Here is a 19,225-nt window from a genome sequence, read left to right as displayed (position 1 = left end):
CCTCAAGTCTTCTTGGGTATTACACTACAAGCTTGGCACAACTGTATTTGGGGAGTTTCTCCCATTTTTCTCTGCAGATCCTCTCAAGCTCTGTCAGGTTGGATGGGGAGCATCGCTGCACAGCTATTTTCAGGTCTCTCCAGAGATGTTATATTGGGTTCATGTCCGGGCTCTGGCTTTTCCCGAAGCTACTCCTGCGTTATCTTGGCTGCGTCCTTGGGTCGTTAACATGTTGGAAGGTGAACCTTCGCCCCCAGTCTGAGGTCCTGAGCACTCTGGAGCAGGTTTTCATCAAGGATCTCTCTGTACTTTGCTCCATTCATCTTTCCCTCGATCCTGACTAGTCTCCCAGTCCTTGCTGCTGAAAAACATCCCCACAGCATGATCCTGCCACCACCATGCTTCACCGTACAGATGGTGCCAGGTTTCCTCCAGATGTGACACTTGGCATTCAGGCCAAAGAGTTCAATCTTGGCTTCATCAGACCAGAAAATCTTGTTTCTCATGGTCTGAGTCTTTTAGGTGTCTTTTGGCAAACTCCAAACAGGCTGTCATGTGCCTTTTACTGAGGAGTGGCTTCAGTCTGGCCTGATTGGTGAAGTGCTGCAGAGATGGTTGTCCTTCTGGAAAGTTCTCCCATCTCCACAGACGAACTCTGGAGCTCTGTCAGTGACCATCAGGTTCTTGGTCTCCTCCCTGACCAAGGTCCTTCTCCCCTGATTGCTAAGTTTGGCTGGGTGGTCAGCTCTAGGAAGAGTCTTGGTGGTTCCAAACTTGATGTAGGCCACTGTGTCCTTGGGGACCTTCAATGCTGAAGACATGTCTTGGTACCCTTCCCCAGATCTCTGCTCCTGTCTCGGAGCTCTATGGACAATTCCATCGACCTCATGGCTTGGTTTTTGCTCTGACATGCACTGTCAACTGTGGGACCTTTGTATAGACTGGTCTGAGCCTTTCCAAATCATGTCCAATCAATTGAATTTACCACAGGTGGACTCCAATCAAGTTGTAGAAACACCTCAAGTATCATCAATAGAAACAGGATGCACCTGAGCAAAATTTCAAGTCTCATAGTAAAGGGTCTGAATACTTATGTAAATAAGGTATTTCAATTTTTTTACACATTAGCAAACATTTCTAAAAACCTGTTTTGGCTTTGTCATTATGGGATTATTGTGTGTAAATATTGTGTATGTAATCCATTTTAGAATAAGGCTGTAATGTAACAAAATGTGGAAAAAGTCAAGGGGTCTGAATACTTTCCGAATGAACTGTAACCCCTCTATTTGGTCAGTGCTGCTGTGTGTAGCATACATTATAATCTCTCTGTGGCACTGAAGCTACCCACTGGACAAAGTCTGGTTGAATCAATGTTTTTTCCACAACATTTCAACCAAAATAATCTGTGATGACGTTGAATCAACATGCAAAACTGATTGGATTTGTAAAAAGTCATTAACATAAGGGCATTGTGTTTTTCCCCCTAAATTTGAACATAAATCCAATGACGTTGAATTCACGTTAGTTGACAACTCAACCAAATGTATATCAAAGCTATACCGTGAAGTGACTTCTGTACCCAGTGGGTAGTTTGTGTCCTTCTTTAAACCTGTCCCTACTACAGGACACATATGCTTCTCAGTTTGGTTCCAATAGGTATTGATAGGTATTGACTGTGCACCTTTCTTCCCGTTCCTTTGTAGCTGGTTTACTTTCAAACTCTAAACTCTGTCATCAGGCATTGCACTACCTGACCCTCAATGGTCTGGTTTACACAACACTCAGTCCCACTGGCAGCAACAAAATAATAAATCATATCATAACACAAGGTCCTCCAACACAATGAAGCCTGTCTGAGCTCACTGGGAAACCCAGGCCCAGATCACTGGCTGTGGCTACAGTTATAGACTGATTTCCAGACCCTGTTAGCTAGGTGGTTGGGAGGTTATGCGGAAATAGCTTGGCTATATTGCAATTTGTGTTTATGTATATTTACAGTCTGCCCCACAGATATGTATGCACCGTACAGTGAGCATACCTAACAACTGAGAACTTTTCAAAGCAATAAAATATTTTGTTTCCATTGCTGGACAGTGACACAGAGGAAGTTCAGATTGGTAGCTGGCAGGAGCCAGTGGCTTCTGATTGGATATCAGATTCTGTGTGAGGATGACTTTATTATGCATTACAACACATCGCAGTATAACAATCAAATTCATAAACAACTCCTATTTCATATCTCAGCAATCAAGGTTCAATGCCTGGCCACAATTCAGTTCACACAATGAATAACAAAGCTTTATTGTGTGCCTTTGTTCATAAAGTTTTAAGTCTCATTATTGTTGAGACTTATGTAATGTGGTTCTTGTGAATATACAAAAATATTTTGGTCTGATTCAGGTTTTCTTGGCAGAAGTATTCACTTCCTGTTTTGTGAAGAGATCCAGAGTGCCTTTCTTTCTGTCAGAGCTCTGTGAATACGTATTGCTGTTCTCTCTTCTCTGCATGAGTTTGAGCAGATTAAACTTGGACGTTCACCTGCTGTTTCTCTTATTAAGGCTGTGTTAACTTTATGGCTTTTGTCAACCTGATTATATGAATTCCTTGCCAGTAATAATTGTATTATCCTTACATTATTGGAAGGCTGAAGGACAACATAGTGTATGATCAACAGTAAATTCCATAAGAACCATTGTAATAGTGCAAAATGAAACCGGCAGATTTCGTAAATTGTAAAGGGCATAATAAAACAGAATCTAAAACCATAAATGTGGGGCCACATATATTGGGTGTAGGTTACACCTACTTTACATAAAATGTAACTTTTAAAGTAACTGTGAAAATATCCTTTTTAAAAGTTGATATTCTGTTAACTCATACCCAAATAATGCTGTTGACTAGTCTTATATTCGTATTTGTGGCCAAAGCATAATTTGGAGAAAAAAACACTTCAAATCCCCACCTCAAACTTGAATCTCAAACAGAAGTTTCAAAAATGCTTGCTATTTCCTAAAAGAGAATTCATCCTGCCTCATTAGCTGAGCTGGCCAATCAGCCGTCTACATTAATATTAATAATATAGACCATTCTGTTGTTGGGGTAGGCCCACACCATTCCAACACAGAAAATCTGCTTTTTAACATACTTAATTTTTAAAAAAATAGTAAGGAAAAGTATTTCATAGAAATATGAAAACACTGGACAGTTACTGTAAAACCAAAATGTAAAAAGATGCCCAAGACATAGATAGGAAAAGGTTAATCTGATCTCCTAAAAACCCTTTCAATGTACTGACATGACGTTATAATCATCGCAGAATGTGTCATTGACATCACCAATAAATTATGATAGGGAGAGCAGGAAAGAGGGGAGGAGAAAAGATAACCATCCATATAGATAATATTGCCTCAGTCAAGAGGACCCGAGTGTAGACCCCAATGCATTGATCCACATTCATACCTGCATTGACCCACATTCTGGACGGTTGACCCTTACTTCAGCCCAGCTGACCCTTCTGAAGCCTATGTCCTTCTACAGGGCTGAACTATCTGATCCATAGACTGCAATGTGTTTTCTGTTTGTGCATACCATTTTGAATGACTAGCAGATAACATATGTAAATAGAATAAAGAAAACTTGTTTCTAAACAAAGTGACATGGGATGACAGGCCTTCAATGTTGGGCACCTTCTCTCTGCACTCACTTAACTTGTTTGATGGAAATCACAAGTCTAAGGGAGATTTTTACTTGAGAAAAAGACCGTCCTCTCGTTGACTCCTTCGTCCTCTCTCCTCTGTGACCAGGAAACCTATAAGTGGTTGAGGAGAATATCAGTTAGTTTGTTGGCAAACGGAGGAGTGTCCTCGCCTCCTTGACAGCCTCCTTCCGCTGAGGAAGCACAAGAGTATCCTACCTGAGTCCTTCGCAGAAGAGTTTTGAGATGCGCCACACCCCCTTTGAATCAGCTGTTGTTTACACGGAGGAAAATGCATACATGTATTTAAAAAACAATATTATTTTTATCCTTTTATCTAAAAAATGTTTATCACAACTAGCTAAATTGGCTGCTATCTGAACAGGTCTATCGAACAATCTTTTTGGGCCACTATAACTATAACTATTTTGACAATTGGATTGGTCCCCTCTACCACACGGAACCCACTAATCTACCGACGGAAACGCAAGGGGTGGCTAATAACAGACCTCCATCTTCTGCTAGCTTGCTATCCATGGCTCGGCTAGCTGTCTGAATCGCCAAGACCCCAACCAACCTCACTACTCACTGGACCCTTATGTTCACTCGGCTAAGCATGCCTCTCCTTAATGTCAATATGCCTTGTCCATTGCTGTTCTGGTTAGTGTTTATTGGCTTATTTCACTGTAGAGCCTCTAGCCCTGCTCATTATACCTTATCCAACCCTTCAGTTCCACCACCCACACATGCGATGACATCACCTGGTTTCAATGATGTTTCTAGAGACAATATCTCTTTCATCATCACTCAATGCCTAGGTTTACCTCCACTGTATTCACATCCTACCATACCTTTGTCTGTACACTATACCTTGAATCTATTTTATCGCCCCCAGAAACCTGCTCCTTTTACTCTCTGTTCTGGACATCCTAGACGTCCAATTCTCATGGCTTTTAGCCGTACCCTTATCCTACTCCTCCTCTGTTCCTCTGGCGATGTAGAGGTGAATCCAGGCCCTGCAGGGCCTAGCTCCACTCCTATTCCCTAGGCACTCTCTTTTGATGACTTCTGTAATCGTAAAAGCCTAGGTTTCATGCATGTTAACATTAGAAGTCTCCTCCCTAAGTTTGTTCTATTCACTGCTTTAGCACACTCTGCCAACCCGGATGTCTTAGCCATGTCTGAATCCTGGCTTAGGAAGACCACCAATAACTCTGAAATCTCCATCCCTAACTACAACATTTTCAGACAAGATAGAACTGCTAAAGGGGGTGGTGTTGCAATCTACTGCAGAGATAGCCTGCAGTATTGTATAGTGTACAGACAAATAAGCCGTAGTCCCATGTGGCTCAGTTGGTAGAGCATGGTGTTTGCAATGCCAGTGTTGTGGGTTCGATTCCCACGGGGGACCAGTACGGAAACAAATGTATGAAATGTATCCATTCACTACTGTAAGTCGCTCTGGATGAGAGCGTCTGCTAAATGATTAAAATGTTCTGTCCTACTATCCAGGTCTGCACCCAAACAATTTGAATTTCTACTTTTAAAAATCCACCTCTCTAAAAACAAGTCTCTCACCGTTGCCGCCTGCTATAGAGCACCCTCTGCCCCCAGCTGTGCTCTGGATACCATATGTGAACTGATTGCCCCCCATCTATCTTCAGAGCTCGTGCTGCTAGATGACCTAAACTGTGACATACTTAACACCCCGGCCATCCTACAATCTAAGCTTGATGCCCTCAATCACACACAAATTATCAATGAACCTACCAGGTACAACCCCAATGCCGTAAACACGGGCACCCTCATAGATATCATCCTAACCAACTTGCCCTCTAAATACACCTCTGCTGTTTTCAACCAAGATCTCAGCAATCACTGCCTCATTGCCTGCATCCGTAATGGGTCAGCGGTCAAACGACCTCCACTCATCACTATCAAACGCTCCCTGAAACACTTCAGCGAGTAGGCCTTTCTAATCGACCTGGCCCGGGTATCCTGGAAGGATATCGACCTCATCCAGTCAGTAGAGGATGCCTGGTTATTTTTTTTAAATGCCTTCCTCACCATCTTAAATAAGCATGCCCCATTCAAGAAATGTAGAACCAGGAACAGATATAGCCCTTGGTTCTCTCCAGACCTGACTGCCCTTAACAAACACAAAAACATCCTGTGGCGTTCTGCATTAGCATCGAACAGCCCCCGTGAAATGTAACTTTTTAGGGAAGTTAGAAACCAATATACATAGGCAGTTAGAAAAGCCAAGGTTAGCTTTTTCAAGCAGAAATTTGCTTCCTGCAACACATATTCAAAAAAAGTTCTGGGACACTGTAAAGTCCTTGGAGAATAAGAGCACCTCCTCCCAGCTGCCCACTGCACTGTGGATAGAAAACTCTGTCACCACCGATAAATCCACTATAATTGAGAATTTCAATAAGCATTTTTCTACGGCTGGCCATGCTTTCCACCTGGCCACCCCTACCCCGGTCAACAGCACTGCACCCCCCACAGCAACTCGCCCAAGCCTTCCCCATTTCTCCTTCTCCCAAATCCAGTCAGCTAATGTTCTGAAAGAGCTGCAAAATCTGGACCCCCACAAATCAGCCGGGCCAGACAATCTGGACCCTTTCTTTCTAAAATTATCTGCCGAAATTGTTGCAAGCCCTATTACTAGCCTGTTCAACCTCTCTTTGATGTCGTCTGAGATTCCCAAAGATTGGAAAGCAGCTGCGGTCATCCCACTCTTCTAAGGGGGGACACTCTTGACCCAAACTGCTACAGACCTATATCTATCCTACCCTGCCTTTCTAAGGTCTTCGAAAGCCAAGTTAACAAACAGATCACCGACCATTTCGAATCCCACCGTACCTTCTCCGCTATGCAATCTGGTTTCAGAGCTGGTCATGGGTGCACCTCAGCCACGCTCAAGGTCCTAAACGATATCTTAACCGCCATCGATAAGAAACAGTACTGTGCAGCCGTATTCATTGACCTGGCCAAGGCTTTCGACTCTGTCAATCACCACATCCTCATCGGCAGACTCAACAGCCTTGGTTTCTCAAATGATTGCCTCGACTGGTTCACCAACTACTTCTCCGACAGAGTTCAGTGTGTCAAATCTGAGGGCCTGTTGTCCGGGCCTCTGGCAGTCTCTATGGGGGTGCCACAGGGTTAAATTCTTGGGCCGACACTTTTCTCTGTATATATCAATGATGTCGCTCTTGCTGCTGGTGAGTCTCTGATCCACCTCTACGCAGACGACACCATTCTGTATACTTCTGGCCCTTCTTTGGACACTGTGTTAACAACCCTCCAGACGAGCTTCAATGCCATACAACTCTCCTTCCGTGGCCTCCAACTGCTCTTAAATACAAGTAAAACTAAATGCATGCTCTTCAACCGATCGCTGCAGCCTGCACCTGCCCGCCCATCCAGCATCACTACTCTGGATGGTTCTGACTTAGAATATGTGGACAACTACAAATACCTAGGTGTCTGGTTAGATTGTAAACTCTCCTTCCAGACTCACATAAAACATCTCCAATCCAAAGTTAAATCTAGAATTGGCTTCCTATTTCGCAACAAAGCATCCTTCACTCATGCTGCCAAACATACCCTCGTAAAACTGACCATCTTACCTATCCTCGACTTTGGCGATGTCATTTACAAAATAGCCTCCAACACCCTACTCAACAAATTGGATGCAGTTTATCACAGTGCCATCCGTTTTGTCACCAAAGCCCCATATACTACCCACCACTGCGATCTGTACGCTCTTGTTGGCTGGCCCTCGCTTCATATTCGTCGCCAAACCCACTGGCTCCAGGTCATCTACAAGACCCTGCTAGGTAAAGTCCCGCCTTATCTCTGCTCGCTGGTCACCATAGCTGCACCCACCCATAGCATACGTTCCAGCAGGTATATCTCACTTGTCACCCCCAAAGCCAATTCCTCCTTTGGCCGCCTCTCCTTCCAGTTCTCTGCTGCCAATGACTGGAACGAACTACAAAAATCTCTGAAACTGGAAACACTTATCTCCCTCACTAGTTTTAAGCACCAGCTGTCAGAGCAGCTCACAGATCACTGCACCTATACATAGCCCATCTATAAATAGGCCAAACAACTACCTCTTCCCCTACTGTATTTATTTATTTATTTTGCTCCTTTGCACCCCAGTATTTCTACTTTGCACACTCATCTACTGTCAAATCTACCATTCCATTGTTTTACTTGCTATATTGTATTTACTTCGCTACCATGGCCTATTTATTGCCTTTACCTCCCTTATCTCACCTCATTTGCTCACATTGTATATAGACTTGTTTTTCTACTGTATTATTGACTGTATGTTTGTTTTACTCCATGTGTTGTTATATGTGTCGAACTGCTTTTCTTTATCTTGGCCAGGTCGCAGTTGTAAATGAGAACTTGTTCTCAACTTGCCTACCTGGTTAAATAAAGGTGAAATAAAAAATACATTAAAATAAAATGTATTTTTACTACTTTACACAATTAATTGGGGACTCCACCGCTGTAAACATAATTTGCATGATGTGTGTAAAGAAGGAGAGTCTCATTTCATACATGTGCAGTTGTTTCCACTTTCCTCTCCTCTCCTCCCCTCGACTACCTTTTGCCTTTATCAAAAGAAGGTGAGGAGAGGACGGAAGAGTTGAGCAAGCCAATTGAGAATCTCCCAAGATTCCACTGTGCTGATTCCCTGGCATTTTCACATTTGGGCAAAAGTCCGTCCTCCGTCCTCCGTGACCTGGAAATTGATAAGTGGTTGAGGAGTATGCTAAACAGAAGATTGTCCTCCCCTCCTTGATAGCCTCCTTTTGGCGAGGAAGAACAAGTGTATCCTACCGTGGAAGAGTTTTGATACCTGCCATACACCCTTTGAATCAGCTGTTGTATTTTCGAAGGAGAAAAGCATGCAGACATTTAAAAACGATATGCCTACCTACCTTAATTCGTTTTTATCACTATACACATTTATTTTGGGAACCACCCCTGTAAAATGTAATTTGCCTGATGGCTCGCAAGTGAAGGAGCTTCTCACAAGCGCATTTTCGTCTACGTTCATTCGCCTCGATTATCTTTGACCTTTTTCAAGAGGCAAGAGAGGACGGAGGAGACAGGACGCAGGAGTTGTGCAAATCTAATTGAGAAAAGGCCCCTCTTGTAGGGTTAAGACAAAACAAATCCAAAGGTGAAAGAGGACTTTAGTGCCCAAAAGTTTTAGCACGCGCAGCGCCATTGAGGATATTCGCCATTTTGAAATAGTCAACTGGGTGGGACTTCCTATGGGTTAAGGGAGCATCATATAATTCCATCCAGGTCATCAGCCAATTAATTTTGCTCATGAGCAAACATTTTATAACTGCAGGTTGCAGTAAATCAACAACCTTGGCTTTATATCTGTTCAAACAACACACTCCAGGTGGCAGTGTGCATCCTTTCAGTTTGTTTGCCAACTCAGAACTATTAGAAGGAAATTGACTACTTCAAAATGGAGATGGCCTCACTGGCACCGCCCTTCACCTCAGATGCCACAATTGGACAGGTATAAAGAATTCTCTATGGTTCTCTTTGGAAAATCCTCAGGTAATATTAGATTAGTTCCAGACCATCTAAACTGTGATCATGGGTAAATTGTAGTGATGGGTGAAAAGTATCCAGTTACATATCAGGATATTCTTTATGTTCTCTTTTTAAAGAGCCAATTTGTTTTCAGCGCTGTCTTTCCCCATGGCTGATCCAAACTCATTCTCATGTCTCGTCTCTCTGCATCAGACAAATTGTGAGCAATTGTTTGGAACATCAAGTAGTAATAAAATTAGTATCCAATCACAATACATTAGCCTATCATATCAGGACTTTAGTATCGTGATAACATTTCGTGAGGTCCCTGGCACTTCCCAGCCCTAGTAAATTGTGAGACTGACTGATCAATAATTAATATTGAGTAGTTATTTGTGATGCAAGCTAATTTGTCAGTCAATCAGTCTGGACTCACCTTTGAAGTCGACTGTCCAATGCACCCATTGTATGTAGAGCAATGTCTGAATCAGCATGTCAGATTTTATAGAGTAAAGCAAACAAGTGCCACCTGGTGGTCAAACCTTGAATATCATTTGACACGTACACCAGCTCTGGTGGAAGAGGAAAACATACACGCACGATATGGTGGAGTTTGTGTGGGTCTGACAGTATTATGAAGGAATGCTACAGGGCACAATAGTAGAGAGCCACTCCTTGCTGAGATAATGCAACAAATAAAAACCAAAACATGTTTAACCAGATTTAATATTTTTTAAACATTGGGTTTGGAAAAAAAGTACAAAAGTGATCTGTACGCCACAGTATGAAACCAGTTTGGTCCAGAGCTGTAAAGTGAAAGTTGTGTTCCTTTAAAAACCATATTCTACATATGTATTTATATAATTAACCAGCCTTACACACTCACTAAAACCGATACAAGTTACACATTTTAAATACATAGGCTGACCCCTGTAATACCTTTACATGTGATAAAAAAAGGACAAAAGTCTAAAAGTACATGAGACCACAATGCCAACCTGTATATGGCACTAAGTCATGCAGTATTACAATCGTTCCACTACAGAGAAACAGCAAAGCACTACAGCTGTCACTGTGAGAAAAAGAGGGCAGCTGGGAGGTGTCTCTAAATAACAAGGTTTAAAAATCTCTCAAAGAGTTCATGGTTTTTGGACTTTAACGCCGAGAGAAGTCTCCGCTGCTGGCCAGCAACGCTGTGGTCGGACACCATTTTAACGTTTGCATACATAGTAAGTTGAGAAGGTTCTCCAATGAGGAGAGAACCTATTCCATAATTACATCCAATTAGAAAAATATAACTAATATGTTACGAGAAAGTTGCTGAAGACAAAAATCCCCCAAACCTGGGAAATGCTCGGAGTATGTGGTGAGAAAACACTAAGAAAGACAATTGAATAAATAAAATTGCTTGACATCTATAGAAATCTACTTGGTTCTGTGATGTTGACAATCTTTTCCACCTTGCGCAAATCATGCTGCTGGACCCAGGCAGTGTTAACGAGGCGCTCTCCTCCTTCCATCCACAGTCAGATAAAAATAAAAGTATAAAAAAAATACTCAGGGTTAAAACATGAAATTTGGAGGACGCGTTCTTATTGTCACGTCAACATGAAAATAGATTTCCATGTACAGCATGGTCACCAGGGTTTCCAATTAAGAAAACTGAAAAGGATCAAAATTGAGAAAACAGAAAGGAGAGGGGAAAGGTAGAATGGCATCAGCCTTTCACAGTGTTAAAACAACAAAGCCCCTCCGAGCTGTGGTTGTGTGGGCTTGTCGTTACGGTAACAGCAGTGAACTCCCTGTTCTGTCAAACTTCTTGCCCTTTGAGAGTGCGGCCACTTGTTTTAGCAGCTCCCGATTTTTGGCCTGTAGTAAAAGAAAAGTAGTGAGTATGTAACCATCTAGGTCTAATGAAAGCATTTACCGCACAAGCTAGTAGTGTTTTTTTATTACATCCTAGTGTGCCTCATTCTAAGGAAGGTTGTTTGAACGCCCATGTACTTCAGGGGCTACAGGTCATCATATTGGGTTGGAACTTGTCTCAATGGCTGAGTTTACACAGACAGCCCAATTCTGATCTTCTTCCACTAATAGATCAACCCATTTGCCAATAATTGGGCAAAAGATCTGAATTAAGCCAACCGTGTAAATGTAGCCAATGGCTCACAAGATGTCAGGTTTTTTTCTTGTAAAGGTATGCATGGAAATTTCTAGTATACCTGTTGCTGTTCCATGGACTCCTTGTGCGCCTTCTCCATATTGTTCATCTTCACCCTCATGTTGGATTCCTGGTACTGGAAGTCTGCCTTGAGCTCTGTTAGCTAGAAGTACACACACAAAAAGAGAGGCAGACAATCTAATGAATACAACATGACCAAGTCATATTTCACATAAAACAGTTTAGAAGTGTGTATGAGTACCAGTCAAAACTTTGGACACCTACTCATTCAAATTATTCTTTAGTTTGACTATTTTCTACATTGTAGAATAATAGTAAAGACATCAACTATGAAATAATGTAGAACTCAGTGTTAAATCAAAAATATATTTTACATTTGAGATTCCTCAAAGTAGCCACCCTTTGAACACTCTTGGCATTCTCTCAACCAGCTTCACCTGGAATGCTTTTCCAACAGTCTTGAAGGAGTTCCCACATATGCTGAGCACTTGTTGGCTGCTTTTCTGTCGCTCTGCAGCCCAACTCATCCCAATTGGGTTGAGGTCAGGTGATTGTGGAGGCCAGGTCATTTGATGCAGAAATCCATCACTCTCCTTCTTGATAAAATAGCCCTTACACAGCCTGGAGGTGTGTTGGGTCATTGTCCTGTTGAAAAACAAATTATAGTCCTACTAAGCCCAAACCAGATGGGACGGCTTATCGCTGAAGAATGCTGTGGTAGCCATGCTGGTTAAGTGTGCCTTGAATTCTAAATAAATCACAGACCGTGTCACCAGCAGGGCACCCCCACACTTTACAGTGGGAACAACACATGCAGATATCATCCGTTCACCTACTCTGCGTCTCAAAAGACACAGCAGTTGGAATCAAAAATCTCAAATTTGGACTCATCAAACCAAAGGACAGGATTTCCACCACTCTAATGTCCATTGTTTGTGTTTCTTGGCCCAAGCAAGTCTCCTCTTATTATCGGTCCTTTAGTAGTGGTTTCTTTGCAGCAATTCAGCCATGAAGGCCTGATTCACACAGTCTGCTCTGAACAGTTGATGTTGAGATGTGTCTGTTACTTGAACTCTGTGAAGCATTTATTAGGGCTGCAATTTCTGAGGCTGGTAACTAATGAACTTATCCTCTGCAGCAGAAGTAACTCCGGATCTTCCTTTCCAGTGGCGGCTCTTCCTTTCCTGAGAGCCAGTTTCATCATAGCGCTTGATGGTTTTTGCGACTGCACTTGAAGAAACTGTCAAAGTTCTTAATTTTTCAGATCGACTGACCTTCATGTCTTAATAAAGTAATGATGGAATGTAATTTCTCTTCACTTATTTGAGCTGTTCTTGCCATAATATGGACTTGGTCTTTTACCAAATCGGGCTATCTTCTGTATACCAACTCTACCTTGTCACAACACAACTATTATCTCAAACGCATTAAGGAAAGAAATTCCACAAATTAACTTTTAATAAGGCACACCTGTTAATTGAAATGGATTCCATGTGACTACCTCATGAAGCTGGTTGAGATAATGCAAAGCTGTCATCAAGGCAGAGGGTAGCTACTTTGAAGAATCTCAAATATATTTGGATTTGTTTAACACTTTGGTTACTACCTGATTCCATGACTGTTATTTCATAGATGATGTCTTCATTATTATTCAATAAAGTAGAAAATAGTAAAAATAAAAGAAAAACCCTGGAATGAATAGGTTTAGGTATATATATATAAATTAGGCTTGTACCTTTCGGTCCTTCTCCAGCATTGTCTGATCCCTCTGCTGAAGCATTCTCTTTAATGACATCACTTCCTCTTTCAGCTGGCTGATCAGAATGAAGTTGTCCGTTCCTCCAGAATCCATAGATTGGGTGATTGAACTACTGCAGCGAGAGGGCAGGGAAGAAACAAGTTAGGGTGGCAGAAAATACCTGTTTGGAGATCTTTTTTACACTGACCAACTTTACCTGCTCCAACAACACCTTGATGACAACCATCACAGATGTGTGTTAGAACCAAGAAGGCCAAAAATAAGTGTCAGGAACATACTGGATGTTCAGCCCTGTTTCATTCAAAAAGTTAGAACCAGTTTGTAACTCCTTACATGTGATTGAAACTCCTCTCGTACCTGTCCCCGTTGGATGGCTTCATCTCCAGTTTTGGTTTCTTCTTTGGGGTCTCCTTCTGGATCGAAGACGATTTATGGCTGAAGGGAGAACCAACACACAACTTTAGCCACCGAGGCTCCATAAAAAACAGAACTCGTCCCAGATCGCCCCATAGTTAAAATACATTGCATAACTAAGCAAATAAAATACATTGCATAACTAAGCAAATGGGCTTGTCATAAGTCAAAACACTGGGGAATGTGATTCAGAGGTGGTAAGTTACCTCTGCTTCCACATTCCCTGCTCCTGCTCTGGACTTAAGCTCCCACTGAGTCTACAACACAGAGACAAGAAAACACACACACACAAACAAAAACCAAGTTGTCATTTCATCTTTCCAAGATGTTTCTTCCGATATTTGACACATGCATCAAAACTCAGACTACTACATCCTTCCAAAAAGTGCCTGTTCAACACAATACATATATGACAGAACAGTGACCTGTATTACAGAGGATGTAAAGGCCCAAAATTTAGAGGAGAGGGCTGTGGCACCAGGGCCTACTTGTGTGAGCTGCTGTGTCTTTGCTGATGGTGATGGTGCTGTCTGGAGTGGTGGTCCTTCTCGTTGAGCGAGGAGTTGGAGTGGGAGGAGCTGAAGCCTTTCCTCTGCTCCTTGGTCTTTTGCAGTACACGTCGGTAGGACAGAGTGCACAGCCAGCACAGCAGTTTCCCATCCACCTGATGCAACACACAGAGGACAGTGGAGGATGGTGAATACGCAAGTGTTGGACAACATGCATGTCAGGGTATCAATGCAGCAGGTGTCTGTGCCTACCTTTCTCCTGCCCTCCTCCTTGCGGTCAAATGCGCACTGTTGTTTGCACTGCTCGCATGTCTGTGGAGGGCCATACTTCTTCTCTGAGTTGGTGCAACGCTGACACTTTGTCCCGATGAAAGCAGCAATTATGTTACAGTATTGGCAGGGTTTGGGCTATGTGGGAAACAACAGAAGACTGTTTCAACCTGCTTTTTCAGACAATTTGGCCAGCATAACCAAAACTGAGTCAATCAGTACATAATGTACAATTATAAACAGATAATTCAAGTCAAACATACTGTCCCAAACTGCTTTACATTCTGGGCACACTTCTTGCAAATGGTGTTTGTTTTGCTGGAATAAAGAACAGTAAAGAGAAATCACACCAACGTCCTGAAACCAATGTTTTCACTATATTACATGGTGATGCCTTAAGAATGGAATAAGAATACCATGCACAGTAAAAGTGCTGGAGCAGAACTTACCTCTCCTGCTGAAACTCTGATCTGCAGTATGTACACTTGACGATGGGATGAGCGATGCGACACTCCTGTTGACACAAGAAACAAAGCATTAGTGATTTATCTCGTCAAAAGTTTATAAAGCTCTTTCAAGGACAAAATATAAATTAAACATGTTAAAAAAATAATCATATTGGCAATAACACTAAGAATTAACTAAACCCTCAATCATGAGTTGTTTGTCCTACCTGTTAAAACACCTTTGTATGCCTTTATTTAGTGTTAGGCATTTGTTCATTATTATTTACCATGAATGGGAAGTGTTTACAACGAACCTTTTATTTAGTCAATCTGGGCAGAAAGCTTGAAAACCTGTGTGTGGTGGTGAGCTTATGGCAATGGGAAATAAGTATTTACAAAGCACCAGCATGAATAGCAACATCTTTTAATAAAATGTAATAATTTGCCCCTGGAATTATAACTCGATTTTTGCCCATTCCATTTTGAATTTCTGTGGAACATAGCCTACGCTACAGGCCGAGGAGGAATGCTACATTGAGCCCCCTGGAATTCAATTTTGTAAATGCCGGTAGTTAGACACAGACTACATTGATGATAAAATAGACTTGTTAGTAAGTGGCATGAAGTGTAAACTAATGACAAAGGAACAGGTCATGGACGATGAAATGTGAAAATAGATAACGTTAGTTAATAACCCAAGTTCATCTGACATTATTTTGTCTGTTACACCCAGCGGACACTTCGGTGAGAAAACAATTCGCGGATACATTGTATCGTCCCCGTCTTTCGTGTGATATTATCTAGCTAACGAGGTTGCCATTTGCGTTCCAGACATGTTGCAATGATATAGCGGTTACATAATCTATCACTTGCTATAAGGGCTGAATGTGGCCAGAGACCTTAGAATTCCACATCTTGGTAGAAGTCTAAACACGCGTGAAAGACGTATACGTCTGTAGTAGTACAGTAACGTTAGTTAACTTAGCCCAAAATATGGCAATATGAATGGTTAACTAAATAGCAGGCGCCCACAACTAGCTAGCACCCACACCTCCAGTCCAAACCTTGCACAGCTGCTGTCCCTGCGACAGTTCTTCGAACGGATACCGCTGGTTACACTTCGTACACGCGTAGAGGGCCGTTGTTGCCATTCTCACCAAGATTAACAAAAAGTCACAGATAAAAACAAATAGAGTGAAATATGTAGTCACCTAGACAGCGTGCCGTCTTAACTATTTCCTCGGTAGCTAGTTAGCTAAGCATGTAGCTAGCCAGCTAGCTAATAATAGTTAGCTAGGCTAATGCTAAATAAAACAGCTAAATGTTCTCAAATATCTATCATCTCTTTCTGTTGGCTAACTAACATAAGTTACGTAACATCGGTAGTCAAAACTGATAAAGGATTCGCAAAATATAAAAACGAATAAAATATTTAACGCTGATCTTAGCTAGCAATTCTCCTATCTAGCTTTTTTCCCTTTCTCTTTTTTTGTATCCGCGGCGTCGTCATTCAGACCGGATGCGGCCAACTAGAAAAGAAAGAAAGATAAGCCAATCATGACATATCATCAGTGCGCGGGACTTAGCATTTTGAAACACAGAAGCCAATCAGAGAACAAAACAAGACAGAGCGATTAAGTTCCACTAGAGAGGAAGACGCGAAGCGAGAGGATTTTTTTTTGTATATGAGACTTTCGAATTACGTGAGGCCTGATCGAATAATAGTTTCGTAATGTTTAGACTATTACAAATGTACTGCCATAAGTGGATGCACGTGGCATTCCGGCCACTTTGAGAAAACTACATAGTTGTGCCAGTTGTTCACACGCGTATCTGCCCTCTCATTGGCTAGAATGGTCCCACCCGATCTCGCGTGCCTTCATGAAAACATGCATTTCAATTGTTAGTTCGGTCATCTTGTCAATATAATATATAATCTTTGATTCCACTAGTCTCTGCCGAGTGGCCATGTCTAGATGGGATAAAACTTTTGTCAAATTGGCGTCCAAAGTCGTTTTCTTGCATTTTAGCGAACCCGTTTTTTAACGTAGAGTGCCAGGTCGCAGTTGTAAATGAGAACTTGTTCTCAACTGGCCTACCTGGTTAAATAAAGGTGGGAAAAAAACGAATTATCCCAACCTGCTGCGTAAATTCTCCTAAACCTGCTATGAAAAGTTTTGACAAAAGCTGTATCCCTTCTAGACAAACCCCTACCGAGCCCCCAACAACAGCTGAAAAGCACTAAGTCTTGAATCTTGCATCGTTTTATATATCAACTCATACACCCTGTACCATGGAATTGGTGCTAGAGGTCGGCCGATTTCAAGTTTTCATAACAATCGGTAATCTGCATTTTTGGACTCCGATTATGGCTGATTACATTGCATTCCAAGAGGAAACTGCGTGGCAGGCTGACCACCTGTTATGCGAGTGCAGCAAGGAGCCAAGGTAAGTTGCTAGGTAGCATTAAACTTATCTTGTAAAAAAACAATCAATCTTCACATAATCACTAGTTAACTACACATGGTTGATGATATTTAACTAGCTTGTCCTGTGTTGCATATAATCAATGTGGTGCCTGTTAATTTATCATCAAATCACAGCCTACTTCGCCAAACGGGGGATGATTTAAGCGCATTCGCGAAAAAAGCACAATCGTTGCACCAATGTACCTAACCATAAACATCAATGCTTTTCTTAAAATCAATACACATAAGTATATTTTTTTCAAACCTACATATTTAGTTAAAAGAAATTCATGTTAGCAGGCAATATTAACTGGGGAAATTGTCACTTCTCTTGCGTTCATTGCATGCAGAGTCAGGGTATATGCAACAGTTTGGGCCGCCTGGCTCGTTGAACTAATTTATCATAATTATGTAAAATTCTGGCATAACATTGAAGGTTGTGCAATGTAACAGCAATATTTAGACTTAGGGTTGCCGCCCGTTTGATAAAATATGGAACGGTTCCGTATTTCACTGAAATAATAAACATTTTGTTTTCGAAATGATAGTTTCCGGATTTGACCATATTAATGACCAACGGCTCATATTTCTGTGTTTTACTATACACTGCTCAAAAAAATAAAGAGAACACTAAAATAACACATCCTAGATCTGAATGAATGAAATAATCTTATTAAATGCTTTTTTCTTTACATAGTTGAATGGCTGACAACAAAATCATACAAAAATAATCAATGGAAATCCAATTTATCAACCCATGGAGGTCTGGATTTGGAGTCACACTCAAAATTAAAGTGGAAAACCACACTACAGGCTGATCCAACTTTCATGTAATGTCCTTAAAACAAGTCAAAATGAGGCTCAGTAGTGTGTGTGGCCTCCACGTGCCCGTATGACCTCCCTACAACGCCTGGGCATGCTCCTGATGAGGTGGAGGATGGTCTCCTGAGGGATCTCCTCCCAGACCTGGACTAAAGCATCCGCCAACTCCTGGACAGTCTGTGGTGCAACGTGGCGTTGGTGGATGGAGCGAGACATGATGTCCCAGATGTGCTCAATTGGATTCAGGTCTGGGGAACGGGCGGGCCAGTCCATAGCATCAATGCCTTCCTCTCGCAGGAACTACTGACACACTCCAGCCACATGAGGTCTAGCATTGTCTTGCATTAGGAGGAACCCAGGGCCAACCGCACCAGCATATGGTCTCACAAGGGGTCTGAGGATATCATCTCGGTACCTAATGGCAGTCAGGCTACCTCTGGCGAGCACATGGAGGGCTGTGCGGCCCCCCAAAGAAATGCCACCCCACACCATGACTGACCCACCGCCAAACCGGTCATGCTGGAGGATGTTGCAGGCAGCAGAACGTTCTCCACGGCATCTCCAGACTCTGTCACGTCTGTCACATGTGCTCAGTGTGAACCTGCTTTCATCTGTGAAGAGCATAGGGCGCCAGTGGCGAATTTGCCAATCTTGGTGTTCTCTGGCAAATGCCAAACGTCCTGCACGGTGGTGGGTTATAAGCACAACCCCCACCTGTGGACGTCGGGCCCCCTACCACCCCTTGGAGTCTGTTTCTGACCGTTTGAGCAGACACATGTACATTTGTGGCCTGCTGGAGGTCATTTTGCAGGGCTCTGGCAGTGCTCCTCCTGCTCCTCCTTGCACAAAGGCGGAGGTAGCAGTCCTGCTGCTGGGTTGTTGCCCTCCTACGGCCTCCTCCACGTCTCCTGATGTACTGGCCTGTCTCCTGGTAGCACCTCCATGCTCTGGACACTACGCTGACAGACACAGCAAACCTTCTTGCCACAGCTCGCATTGATGTGCCATCCTGGATGAGCTGCACTACCTGAGCCACTTGTGTGGGTTGTAGACTCCGTCTCATGCTACCACTAGAGTG

At 42.5% G+C, this 19,225-nt stretch overlaps 1 protein-coding gene across 2 annotated transcripts; it reads right to left on the bottom strand.

Annotated features, from left to right (window-relative positions):
- Positions 1-9,985: 9,985 nt before the first annotated feature.
- On the bottom strand, positions 9,986-16,386 carry fam76b (family with sequence similarity 76 member B). Of its 2 annotated transcripts, none has more exons than XM_014137413.2 (10): positions 15,922-16,386; positions 14,861-14,925; positions 14,675-14,729; positions 14,394-14,549; positions 14,121-14,296; positions 13,839-13,889; positions 13,552-13,653; positions 13,195-13,330; positions 11,500-11,601; positions 9,986-11,146 (listed from the first exon to the last, which is right to left on the bottom strand). In XM_014137413.2, exons 1-10 carry the CDS (start codon positions 16,006-16,008, stop codon positions 11,057-11,059), a joined length of 1,020 nt encoding a protein of 339 aa, XP_013992888.1. In that variant the 5' UTR covers positions 16,009-16,386; the 3' UTR covers positions 9,986-11,056.
- Positions 16,387-19,225: the final 2,839 nt, after the last annotated feature.

The sequence above is a fragment of the Salmo salar genome, chromosome ssa13 (genome assembly GCF_905237065.1).
Source record: "Salmo salar chromosome ssa13, Ssal_v3.1, whole genome shotgun sequence".
NCBI classification, from domain to species: domain Eukaryota; kingdom Metazoa; phylum Chordata; class Actinopteri; order Salmoniformes; family Salmonidae; genus Salmo; species Salmo salar.
The sequence above is the reverse complement of the archived record's forward strand: the minus strand, read 5'-3'. Positions and strand labels throughout refer to the sequence as shown.